The 13,047-nt window shown below is 47.3% G+C and overlaps 1 protein-coding gene across 3 annotated transcripts in view; it reads right to left on the bottom strand.

The window, feature by feature from the left end:
- Nucleotides 1–1,356: 1,356 nt before the first annotated feature.
- Nucleotides 1,357–13,047, bottom strand: part of GABBR2 (gamma-aminobutyric acid type B receptor subunit 2) — a 364,244-nt gene continuing 352,553 nt past the window's right edge. For all 3 annotated transcript variants that reach the window (XM_082468617.1, XM_082468616.1, XM_082468618.1), the window contains 4 exons: nt 11,025–11,207; nt 10,500–10,629; nt 6,639–6,756; nt 1,357–3,974 (listed from right to left, as the gene is read on the bottom strand). In XM_082468617.1, coding sequence (XP_082324743.1) covers nt 3,809–3,974; nt 6,639–6,756; nt 10,500–10,629; nt 11,025–11,207 — 597 coding nt within the window. In that variant the 3' untranslated portion in view covers nt 1,357–3,808. The remainder of the gene's footprint in view (nt 3,975–6,638; nt 6,757–10,499; nt 10,630–11,024; nt 11,208–13,047) is intronic.

Raw genomic sequence — 13,047 nt, 5'->3', positions numbered from 1 at the left:
GGGCCTCACTTGCCCCACCTGTAAAGTGAGGGGTTGGACAAGATGACCCCAAAGTTCCTTCTTAGCTCTTAATTTCTGTGAGTCTAGGTCAGGTCGAGAAGGAAGACCAATCAGGATTCTGGTTCTGTTCCTGCCCTTGCCATGACTCACTAGGTGACCTTGGGTAAGTTCCTTACCTTGTTGGACCTGTTCCCCACCCTTGAACATCCTATATCCCATAGGAGGGCTGTCTAAAAGGTGGTCAGTATTCAGGAGGCTCACCACTGAAGACCCTGTGTACTAGGAAACTCTAGACTGGGTCCAGCCTTCTAGTGAAGTCTATGGGTCCAGCCCCCCATTTCTGGGGCTCACACCTAGTCACATGGCTTCAGGCCTCCCTGCCCTATTTTGGCCACTCTGGCCTCGCTCTGTCTTCCAGACCTGGAAACCAATATGGACATGCCTCAGCCAAAACGTTTAACTCTGCAAAAGCCTCATCAAGGACTGTTCTGAGCCAGTGGGAGGGCCTGATGCTGGGTGGGACAGCGAGGAAGTAGATGTGACTCCCATCCTTGGGGAGCTCATTGTCTGGGGTGGAGAGGAAGGGCCAGTGTGAGCCTTTACCCGGTGTGGTGAGAGAGGGACAGTGGAAGAGAGGACTTCAAGTCGGGGGAACTAAGAGGTGGTTTTGGATGGGACGTTGAAGGATGGGGTGGACTTGAGATGGAGCTGCAGGCTGAGGGCCCAGTGCAGTGGAGGAAGTGTAAACAGTCTATAGGGTCCGGGGGAGGAGGGTGATGAGTTTGGAAGGAGCATGAGACCAAGTCTCCAGAGGCTGTCATGGCCTGGACTCAGGGCTGGGGAGGCGGGGAGTCGGGCCTGGGGAGGCAGTGAGCGTTCTAGACTGGTCAGAAACCTTTTGGTTGCAACTGATGGGAACTGAACTTGAACTAACCTAGGCAAAAAGGGTGATTTATTGGGAGAACTGAGAATCTGAGGAAGGTCTGAACATCCCAGCACGGGAAAGACGAGGGTGCTGCTGGCTTTCAGGAACAGCTGACCCGGTGCTTGGACACCATCAGGACCCATCTCTTGATCCTGTTTCTCTGTGCTGGCTTCATTTTTCTCTTTCGTGGCTAATTTCTCTGCATGGGGAAGGGACTTACTGGCCCAGCTCAGGTCAGGTTCTCACCCCTGGATCTATCACCACATGGTAACAGGCTGCTCTGTTACTGCCTGCAGAAGCCAGGGGAAGGCAGCTTCGGAAGGAAGGGACCATGCTGAGCAGGCACCCCCACAGAGCCTGTCCCTGAGTTTCTTAGCAGGAGAATATGGCCTGATTTGACCTGCATTTTGGGAAGAGTAGGCATTAAAGACAACAGTTTTCTTCCTTTTATTCATAAAAACAAATTTGCAACAATTTATTAAAAATTGATACCATGCAATAGGGGTACGAGAAATTCCTCATTTACATTTGATTCTGGCAGTTCCAGTCTAATTTAAAGCGTTTGTGCACTAACATCACTGGAAAACACCTTCAGGCTGAAGCCTCTTCGGAAGTGTATGGTGTATTTGCTGCATATAAAAGGACAGAACCGTTAAATAGCTAGAGTCACTTCTGTGGGTCTTGTTATTTGTGGGGAAATTAAAAAAAAACAACAGGTGAACCTACAGTATCATTAAGACAGAGAATGTACTGTGTGGGTTAACCTAGAAGACTGTGCACGCTCAGGAGTCACAGTGGGTCACAGATGCACACACTCACCTCTGACTGTCCAGTACTTTTGTTTCTTTTTTTCTTTCCTGCTATGCTGGATTAATATTTCTACAGGTATTGTTTTTGTGTGTGTGTATACATTATGTACAATGAATTGTTTCTTTCCCTTTGAAAAATTAATGTGGTCCTTTAAATTAAATCTGGTTTGGTGAAATCAAGAAAGCAAGTAAATACTGTAATACACAGTGAGTGACAACACCGATTTTTAGTGCCTAAACAGACAGTGACTTCAACTTGACCTGTGATGTGTTAACATTTTTTTTTTCCCCTAAAAGCTACAGTACCTCCATAACCTCTCTTTGGGGGAGGGGAGGGGAACTCTACGCTACGTGAAATAGGGTGTTTTGAAATGTTGGCGATGGTAAGAGTCCCGTGGGCCCTTTTGTCAAACCCCGGTGGTGACAACACTGTATTCCTGACTTTAGTGGTCTGGGAAGAGATTATTGCCTGCCTGTTGAAGCTGCCATTAGGTTTCTTTAGGGAGTTGAGCGACTGCTCAGTTGTGCAGACGTCCGGGACATTGTCATTCAGGCCTTTCTTTAGCAAATGAACCTGTCCCAGGAATGTCACAGAAATCATCGGGATCCACCTCTCTCCAGCCAGGTGGATCCTGGTAGAGGGCTGTGCTGGGAGCTTCTCTGGGCCACAACCCCGTCTGTCCTGAGGGCTGAAGGTCATGGTCATCCTGATACCTCATGGGTCAGGGCCGCTTCACTGTTTGGTATGAAGCTTTCCTGGATGAGATCAAGTTTTGATCTTCAGAGTGACCCTGTGAGGTAGGGCAGGACAGGTGTTATTTCAACCCCAATTTGTTACAGAGGGGAAACTGAGGCTCAGAGAGACACAAGTGACTTGCCCAAGGTCATGGAGGGAGTTAGCAGTGGAGCAAGGGCTTGAACCCAGGTCTGTGTGACTCCCAGGCCAGTGCTCTTTGGGGTTCGTTTAAAAGGGAAGAGTGATCTTATGAATGAGAATCAGTGTGCTGATTGATCACCCCTGGGACCCCCAAGGGCAGAGCTTGCCGGCTTGTCCCAATGAAGGCTGCCTTCTGGAAGTTAAGGGAAGCCCTCAGCTAGCAACTCTCTCCCCCCTTACAGGGATGTCTTCTCGCAGATGCCCCCGATTCACTTTGGTCAGAAACAAAGTCAGTGGAAAAAAACAAAACAAAACCCCAGCCAGCCCTTGGGCCCTGATGAGAGAGGTTAAAGTGCACAATCTTTCTTTATCGTGTTTGCTGGGAACAGACATTCTATGATTAGCTCGGGTGCCCCCCTTATTACGGGGAACACCTGATACGAACACGAGGACATGGCCGACGTGGTGGGTGCATGGCTGACTGTGGGTGAATGCTGCAGAGTGTGTCTGCAGTGACGTGCCCTAAATCCCCACGGTCCCGGAACGGGTGTTATTGTATTAATGTGTGGCATTTATCAGAGAGTAAGGTCCCACCGGGAGGCATGCGAGTCAGCCTGCTCCGGTACCCCAGCCCTCGGCCCGCAGAGCTGTGCCCGGCTGCCCTCCCTGCAGACTCCCTGTTCCAGGAAGGCTGGGGTTGGCTGGACTGGCAGCTGGGAGCCTGGCTGCCCCGCCCACCTCCTTCCCCAGAGGGGAGAAGGGCTGGCCTGGGGGGCCACAGCCGGTGGCATGTGTGCAGAGGCAGAGGCGGTTTCTCCAGAAGCCCCTCGCCTCTTCTCAAGGCTGCTCAGGGCCACTCAGTGACTTCTAGCTGTAGTTCTAGTGACTTTCTCCTTGTCTAGGATTTTTTTTTTTGCCAAGTTTCAAATATCCTAGCTCCTCCTCCTTTGCAGACATTAAGGAAGAAGTCATTTTCATTCCTCTTCTTTGTGAAAGAATAAAAACTTCACAAATAAGGCGCGAGGTCAGGTGCCAAGTGCCCCCCATCCTGTGCACTCCGTGCCATCCGAGCAGTCCCGCAAGGCCAGCCGTGGCGCCAGCTTCTCCGCGGCCAGAGCTGACAGGGTTCCTGTAGCAGATGCCTCTGCTCCGTGTGGTTCCGTCGCGGGGGAGGCCCCGGCCCCAGGCCTCCCGCCCTCACAGGCCCGAGACCATAACTCGGAAGGAGGGTGGCACGTGTCTGTGGCGGGGGCTGGCGGTGGGGCTGACGCAGGGGCTGACACAGCTGGCGTCCACGCCTCCAATGGACGGGAGGTAGGCGTGGTGGAGGATAGGGAGCTGGAGGGACAGCCGGCGCTGGATGCTGTGGCAGGGAGAGAAGGAAGGGGGGTGTTAGTGAAGGCTAGCAGGCTGCTCACTAGGAAGGCCCTTGGATTCGCTTTGGCTAAGATGCTGACGGTGGTGCTAAGAAGCTAAGTTCTCTCTGAATCCAGGATCTGTCCATCCTGTCATCTAACCACTCATCCATCTGGCAGGTGTTTAATGCAGGCCTGCCTGTGCCAGCTGCTGCCCCAGGAATAACCAGAGCAACGGCAGCAAGGAGGAGGCAGGCTTCTCGAGCTTCCAGTGATTTTTAAGAATAAGGCCTTGCCCTTCGAACAGGGCTTTGCTGCCAACACAGACAGCTCTCATTCGCTACTCTTGCCAGTCCCCGAATGGCCTTGGCTTTGGGCTCCATCCCTGAAAGGCTTCTCAGCTGCTCTGTCCTTCCTCATTGGCTTCGGTGCCACTGTCTCTTGTCCAGGACATCAGTCCCTCTTGCTGGGCCAATTCCAAAAGGTTCCTTCCTGGTCTTTCGGCTTCTTTGGTGACTAGCGTTTTCTCTCCAACACTGGGATGGGGCATTCAGGGCTCCCCAAGATCTGCCTCTTGTCAAATTCTCCAGGTGAACCTTCTGCCCCCTCTCCCCAGAAAGCTTACCCTCTGGTGGCTAGTTTCCCCTAAAACCCTGCTTACGGGCAATCTTCCATGCCTCTGCACATGCTGTTTCCCCGGCCTAGATAGCTCTTCCTCTGCTTTCCCATCTGATGACTGCCTTCCCTTTAAGATCCAGTTTAAATGTCATCGTTTTTGTGCTATCCCCCTCAGAGAGTGAGCTCCTTCCTTCTCTGTGCCCCCAGAACATGGAATTTCTGGTAAATTCCCAGAAAGGCAGCCAGAAAAAAAATCTGAGGCCGGGCTGAGTCAGGGGCTGGGTAAACAGGACTGATGGGGGAGCGGAGTGAAAAGGGAGCAGCCTTCTGACTACCTGCTCATCGCCACACCCTTCCGCTTACCTTCTCATCAGTCCTCACGACCAGCAGGCAGGAGAGTAAATCACCTTATTTGTTGTGAAGGCTGCTTTGGCGGATGTGCCCAGGCCACTGCTCCCCTGCTCGGCTGTTTCGTGCAGTATCCCACTGCATCTGGGAAGCTGCATTCCCTGAACTCTTAGGCCTCCTTGTGTCCTCCAGGCCTGGCCACTCAGGTGGGAAAAACCCCAGACCTTCACAAAACCCAATAGGCAAAAGAAGCACTGCTGTTCCCATTATAAAGATGAGAGAAGGGTACAGAGTTTGTGTAACTTGCTCACAGAAACAACCAGAACTGGGGAAGGTGTGACTCTTGCTTCTTCTGTTGAACCACAGTGCTTTGTGGGGTGGCAAATCAACTCACAGAGGCTGCCTCAGCCCACCAAGATGCGCCCTGGGGTGTATGCATTGGTGGGGTTCTGAGATGGATGGGGACAGATGCAGTGCTGCCCCCACACCCTAAGGACCTGCTGGCCAGAAGGGCTTCTCCCAAGAGACCCTTCCCAGGTGCTCGTGAGAGATTAGTGTGTTGGAGACTTCATTTGGAAATTAAAGTTGAGCTTGTGTAATGTCATTGGTGTTGGCAGACTCCAGGAAAATGGGGAGCTGAAGAATGAACTTGACCTGGGAAAGGGTGTTCTGTCTGAGCATCCCGGGCAGGGTGGGCATCTGCGTGTGGTTGTCAGAGCCACACATTCTGCTGTCTGCTGGGATCCTGTTTGCCTTTTCATTAATTCATTGCCAAAAACCTACTCAGTGCTGGAAGCTGTGTTCAGTCCAAGGGACACAGGAAGGACTTAAACCTTACCCTCAAGGTGCTTGCACTGTAATGCAGGGAACTAATAGGTAGACCACTGATGAATGCCATGTAACCATCAGTAATTATACTGGACTGTCAGCTGCGAGGCCCTGGAGCTAATTGGGTTGAGAGGCTATTAGTTCTAAGACTAAATGGCCCCAAATGACACTGCAGTTGGTGATTGGGCTCCCTTTGCTGGTTCCTCTCCCCTTGTTGTCACTTCCCAGGGAACAAGTTTCAGAGCTGACATTTCTCATTGCTGCTTCTAATCCGCTGTAAACTGGGAAGAACTAAAAACTGCCAGTAGGGACAAAGCTACTGGAGATGTCCAGGTCTTTACTTAGATGTCACCTCACCAAGTTTGCTCTGACCTCCCTGTGTACAATTATACTCCCTAACTCCTTCCCTGCTTAGTTTTTCTCCAAAGCCCCTATCATTTAACATACTAGCTTTTGCTTTTTTGTTAAGTTATTGTCTTCCCAGATAGAATGTAAACTCCATGAAGGGAAGGATTTTTGTCTGTTTTCTTCAGTGCTGTGCTTGATACATAGTAGGTCTCAGTAAATTGGTGTTAAGTAAATGTATATTCATTTTATATGTAACAAAGGTAGAGAACATGGGATTTGATGTTGGAGAGACCCAAGTTCAAATCCTATCATCTCCTGCATTTAGCAACTGGTAAGCTTTGGCAAGTCACCTCCCCTCTTTGAATATTAGTCTTCTTATGTGTAAAATAAGCAGTGTAATTTGACCTGCATCATGAGATTACTGTAGAGTTCAAATAAAGTAATGCATGTGAAAACATGGTGCCAAATGTAAACTCTTGTGTAGGAGGAATGTAGTCTTGGGCAGTAGTTCTGAAGGAGAAGGTACTTACTGTTCTGGGGAGTTTATATCTTCTATAGGATCTTTGCATGTTCGAGAGGGCTCTGTCGTGTTCCACTGTAGCTGGGGATTTTGATCGAGGTGGTTTTTTAAAATGGCCTTTCCCCCATCTGAATGCAAAACAACAATACTGCAATAATTCTGTTAACTTAATTTTTAAAAATCAACAATGCAGTCATTTTTAGGATACTGCCCAAGGAGAGAGAATGCAAAAGAGCCCATCCTCCCTTTATGTTCTCTAAGCCATGGTCCCTGAGCCACTCTCCTAAGACCAAGGCAGGGAGCCGAGAAGCACCTGTCCAGGGATGGAAGTGGTGTGCTGGGGATGTGGATGGTGTGCCCTGGGACCTCCCTTTCTCCTAGAAAAAAAGGGAATCGAGTCGACCAATGTAGGCAACATAACTTAGAAATGAGAGGTTCTAATATGAAGGTCCTTTTCACGGGTGCATTAGGAATATAATGACAAAGAAAAAAAAACTCCAAGGTATATTTTCCATAAGATTGCTAAGTCTGAAAAGAATAATAATAGTAAACTGCTGGTGGGAGTGTAAACCGGCATAATCTTTCTGGCAGGTACTGTCAATAAGCATCAAACACAATAAAAAGTATGTCTTTTACCCAGAATTTCCACTTTCAGGAACTATCCCAAAGAAATAATTAAGGATGTTTGTGAAAATATATACAAGATGTTCAAATCCACATTGTTTACAATATCAGAAAGTTGAAACTAACCCGAATTTGTCCGGTAATAATGGATTAGTTACATACTAATATGTACGTATGGGGCCTCCATTCACAGAAATACTGTGTAGCCACAAAACATGATGCTCTCAACCATCTTTGTGCTTCAGAACCACCTGGAGAGAACTAAAGAAATATGAAATATAAAAACATGGCCCCCACCTAAGAGATCTGAATTCATTTGGTTTGGAAAAGAGTATGGGTGTTGCGCTTCCCTGGTGGCAAGCGCCACCAGTGGTTAAGAATCTGCCTGCCAATGCAGGGGACATGGGTTCGAGCCCTGGTCCAGGAATCCCACATGCCGCAGAGCAGCTAAGCCTGTGCGCCACAACTACCGAGCCTGCGCCCTATAGCCCCTGCACCACAACTACTGAAGCCTGCGTGCCTAGAGCCCGTGCTCCGCAACAAGAGAAGCCACTGCAACGAGAAGCCTGTGCACCACAACGAAGAGTACCCCCGCTCGCCGCAACTAGAGAAAGCCCTTGCGCAGGATTTTCTTTTTCTGCTGCAGGGTTAGGGTTAGGGTTAGGGCAACCTTATATGTGTGTCATTTTGCATCCATGTGAATACAGTCAATCCTCTTCATTCACAGATTCTGTGTGTGTGAACTCGCCTACTTGCTAAAATTTATTTGTAACCCCAGAGTCAATACTCGTGGTGCTTTCACTGTCATTCGATAACACACACAGAGCATCAAAAATCTGAATCGCTCTCCCAGCTGAGGTTGAACAAGGCTCTGCCTTCTTGTTTTACCTCTCATATTATAAGTATCCTTATTGTGGTCTATGAAGTACCACGTTTTTCACATTTTTGTGCGTTGTGTTGGTGCTTTCGCTGTTTAAAATGGCTCCCAAGCCTAGTGCTGAAGTGCTGTCCATTGTTCTCCTAAGCCGTGATGTGCCAGATGGAGAAAATGTGTGTTAGATGTGTCGTTCAGATATGAGTTACAGTGCTGTTGACTATGAGTTCAGTGTTAATGAATCAACAATGTATATTAAACAAGGTGTCTTCCAGTAGAAACACACATAAAACAAAATTATGTATTGATCAGTTGATGAAAATGTCCACCTGGGAGAGGCTTGCAGGAACCTAACCCTGTGTCTCCCCTAGGAATTCACGGTTCACAGGGACTTTGTAGAACGCGATTACCGTGAGTAATGAGAGTTGACTGTATATCCTTAGGATAAATTCCCAAATTGGAGTTGCTGGGTCAGAACAATTTCTACTTCAGGCAGCAGTGTTTCGCCACCTGTTGCCTCCCACTCTCAGCAACTTTTTGATCTCTGATCTTTGTTAGTCTTATAGGTAAAAATGGTATTTCACTGCAAATTAATTTGCATTCCTTTAATTAGGAGGGGGACTGAGCATCTTTTCATAAACATAAGCACCACTTTTATTTACTTTAATGAGAACTCTTTTGCCCATTTTTCTTTTGGTTTGTTGGTCTTTTTATTAGTTTGTATATAGTTATATATACTTTGTATATAATTACATATAATTTCTTTTTATATAAGGGAATAAGCTTATTACGTGAGATAATATTTTTTGGCTTAGTTTGATTTTTTGACTGTACTCATGATGGCTTTCACATCGTTAACAAAATTTCTTTTGTATTTAAATTCATCAACTTTTTTTTTATGGTTTCTCTGTTTTGGATCAAACTGAAAAGGTTTCCTTCCTGCTGAGATTACAAAAGAAATTCTCCTATGCTTTCTTCTAGTACATTCATGGTTTTCACTTTTTATATTTAAATCTTTTATCCATCTGGAATTTATTTTTATGTAAGTTGTGAGGTAAGGATCTAACTTTATTCTTTTCCAGATGGCTACCCATTTATCCCAATGAAATTTGTTGAATAATTCATTTTTCTCCACTAATTTGAAATGCCCACCTTTACTAGATACTAAAATAATCAGGAATACTTTTTTTTCTTTCAATTTCCTTGTTACTTATCTGACTCTAGACATTTTTAAACAATCAACATCTAATATAATAAGAGTTTTATAATATTGCTTTTATAATAAAATACTTATGTAATAAGAATAAAAGAAACTGAAGATTTTTCATTGATTTAAACAGATTTTATAAAATTAATGAATATATGCTAATGACAAGATGCAAACAGTAGAGAAGTATATAAAATGAAACATAAAAGAATCCCTTCTCACCCACTCTCCACACATATTGTCCCCTTCCCACAAGTGGATACTGTTAACAATCTGGTGTTTGTTCTACCAGACCTTTTAAAAAATGCACTTACACACACACACACACATATACACATACATGTGTGTGCATATTGTGTGTATCATAATGCTGGTCTTCATACTGCTTTTCTCATTTAGAGATCTTTCCACATCTGTACAAAGAGATGCACCTCACTTTTTAATAACTGTATTATATGCCTTGTTTTGCTGTATCATAATTCATGAAACCACTCCAAATGAACATGTTAATTCCAGCTTTTCTCACCTACAAGTAGTGTTATGATAAGCACTATGTGTCTACACCTTTGACCCTGTGGGATTATTTTCCAGGGGAAGCCTCCCGCTAGGGGAATTGCTAGTCAAGGGGCTTAACACCAGACATTTGGAGAGTGCCAGACCGACTTCCAAAACATTGCAGGAGAGTGTCCATTTCCATACGCTCTTATCAACACTGGTAATCTTTTAAAAATTTTGCCTAAATGTAGGCAAAAAATGGACTGTATTATTTCCCAAGTGGTTGGTGGGATCAAACGTCATGTCATCTTACTATTCCTTTCCTGTACGTTGATGAGGTGTGTGAAACTGTGAAATGTTGGAAGAAGTACGGGTACATTATTCACTAAGAACAACGTGCCCCCAGTCAGAACGCTGGGAATGCTGGCCATGTGGGGTACACATGGAACTGGAGCCCAAGGGACTGACAAAAAGAAGCCCCATGCATAGGTGGATCCCCAGGTGGGGCTCCAAACAAACACTGAACTGTGCTCAGAAGACGTGGGTTCCAGATACTCCAGCTTGGTTTGTGTGACTTCAGACCTGCCCCACCCCTCTCTCTGAGCCTCAGTTTCTTCATCTGTAAAATGGATGGCTGGTGTCTCATACCCAGGGGTCCCACCTCCTCCTACCTGTGCTCTCAGTGAAGTTCCCCAGGTTGAGGATGTCGTTGAGTTCTTGGTAGTGGTTCTGTTTAATGTAGGTGGTCTTTTCTGGTGTGTCCTGTAGCTGCATGGTGACCTCTTCCAAGTCTTTGTCCAGCTAGAAAACAAAGGCTCCAGCTGAGTCAGAGCACCCGGCCCAGCCCCTGCCCTGGCCCCAGGTGGAAAACTGAGTTTTCCCAACTCACTAGTATAATCACAAATCTTTAAGAACTCCTTTCTTTCTGAGGATGTCTTGAATCGGGCATTGCTGGACCCCAGAGCCTGGGCCAGGTGGGTAATAAGCTCCTGTCAGATTCTGACAAACTGTCTCTGTCTAGTTTATGCTCCTCCCGGTTCTTGCAGCCATAACGACGGTAGATGGGACTACACAGCCATGATGTGGGGATGCTCTAGAGGGGACGTGGTGGGGAGCGGCAGCCCAGAAAGTGCCTGCACAGGGCAGAGGGACTCATGGGAGGATGGGGCCCTGGCGACCAGTGCTGTGGGAGGTACCTCTGTGATCTTCATTCGCAGGCGATGGTTTTCTGACTGCAGGCCCTCTAGGCGGGACGTGCTTGCTTGGTTCACGCTGGTGACTGAGGTGGAGGTTTTAGAATCTTCTTTCTTCTGATTCTGAGTGAACTGGAATCGTCTGTTCTGAGTTGCTGCGTCTGGGTTTGTTCTCAGAGTGATGAGCTGTAAGGACAAAGGTGGGGCTGAAAAGAGGACCCTGGGGCCCTTCCTCCCATGCCCATCCAGCTGCTTCCAGCGGGTCCTGCGCTGGAGGCAACATGGGGCCCCAGGAACGACACAGGCTGGGAGTCCGGAGCGCTGGGCTCAGACTTGTTTCTGTCCCTCGTTTGTGTATGCCCTTGGGCAGCCCCCTTCCCCTTGCAGAGTCTCGGTTTTCTTCCTTGCCACTAGATGTGTGGTCTCCTGATCCTGATTCCACCCGCACCCCAGCTATCCTGCAGAGGCCACCCAGGGCCCCTTAGGCCTAGCTCCAGCTGAGCCTCACTCTGCCTTAGGCCTAGCTCCACGTAGAAAATAAACAGCTGTAGGTGACAGCTGTGAAGACAATGGGAGGAAAGTGAAGGCTTGTGCTTGTTAGAACCATGGCCACGGCCTCTGTCCACCAGGACCTATGGTTCAGAGGCGAGGGGCAGGGGTGGAGGCAGGATCTTCACCAGGCCAGAGGCATCCAGGGCAGAGTGCTCACCACGCTGCCCTGGGCCTGGGCTGGGGTCTGCGGAGGGTCTGGAAGGATGGTGAGGGTAAAGGAAGTCCAGGGGGAAGAAGTGGCATATGCAAATGCAGGGAGGCCTAGGGCTCAGGGCACTTATAGAGAAGGGCAGTTGGATGGTGGACAGAGTTCTCTGGGGGAGACAAGGAGATCCAATGGTCCTGAAAGCCAGCCCAGTGTCGGCGAATTGATCCTGGAGCCAGGAAGGCAGTGAGGAGCTATCAAGGGTGACAAAGCAGAGTGACCCCGTCAGAGCTGGGCTTAGAATCATCTGGCATTTTTTACAGGGTGGAGAGGAAGTCAGAATGCAGGCAGAGAAGCTGTGGTGTGAGCCTGGAGCCTGGGAAAGTGTTGACAACTAAAGGAGGGAGTGTATGCCAGAGGTGTTCTAGAGCAGAGCGGACACTGCTTAGGGACTGACTGGGCGCCCAGGAGGCTGGAGGAGCCATGGGACCCCCAGCAATCTCTCCTCTCCCCTTTCTCTAAGGCAGACACTCCCTAACTTGGGTCAATGACTTCTCAACTACCTCTGTTTCCTGCTGCTTCTTTTACTCTTGAGACCCATGAAGGTCAGGTTTTCCTCTACACAGATCAGCCAACTGCAGGGGTCAAGGCCTCTGATTCACCTGCCCACTGCTGGGTAGGATAATGTTTGGAAAATATCTCTCAGGTCAGCCCTTCAGACGAATGAAAAACATAAGTGGTTGTTAAAAATGGTTATTCCTTTTGACCCACTAATACTACTTCTGTGACTCTACATTAAGGGAAGAATCGGAAACAAGGAAAATGTATTATGTAGAAAAAAAAATTCATTTATAATATAAAAAATCTGGAAACAACTGTAATGTTCACCAATCAGGGATCAAGTGGTTGAGTAAATTATGGAACTTCCCCTCAACAATGGTTATGAATGTGGGAAGATACAAAGGGCAAAAGTTAAGTTAAAAAGGCAAATTGCAAAGTGTGCTATAATTACAGCTATATCTGAAAAAGCATCACTGCCCTAAACCATTAAAAAAGAGGTTGGAAGGAAACACATCAAAAATATTAACAGTAAAAAATCAAACCAAAACATTAACAGTGATTATTTTTGGGTGGCAGGACTATGTGAGATTTCTGAAAAATCTGGTTTTTTGCTTTTCTGCATTTTCCAAACTTTCTGTGATGTGAATTGTGTTCATCATTAAAAAAAAAAAAGTGTATAAAACTTGTAGAAAGTGGGAGAAATACAGCATTGCCTTTGTGATGGAGTCAGAGGCCAGACACCAGGGTGGTGAGCAGGGGGGATTGCTG

Source organism: Balaenoptera physalus, assembly GCF_965194825.1.
Source record: "Balaenoptera physalus genome assembly, chromosome: 7".
Classification (NCBI taxonomy): Eukaryota; Metazoa; Chordata; class Mammalia; order Artiodactyla; family Balaenopteridae; genus Balaenoptera; species Balaenoptera physalus.
The sequence above is the reverse complement of the archived record's forward strand: the minus strand, read 5'-3'. Positions and strand labels throughout refer to the sequence as shown.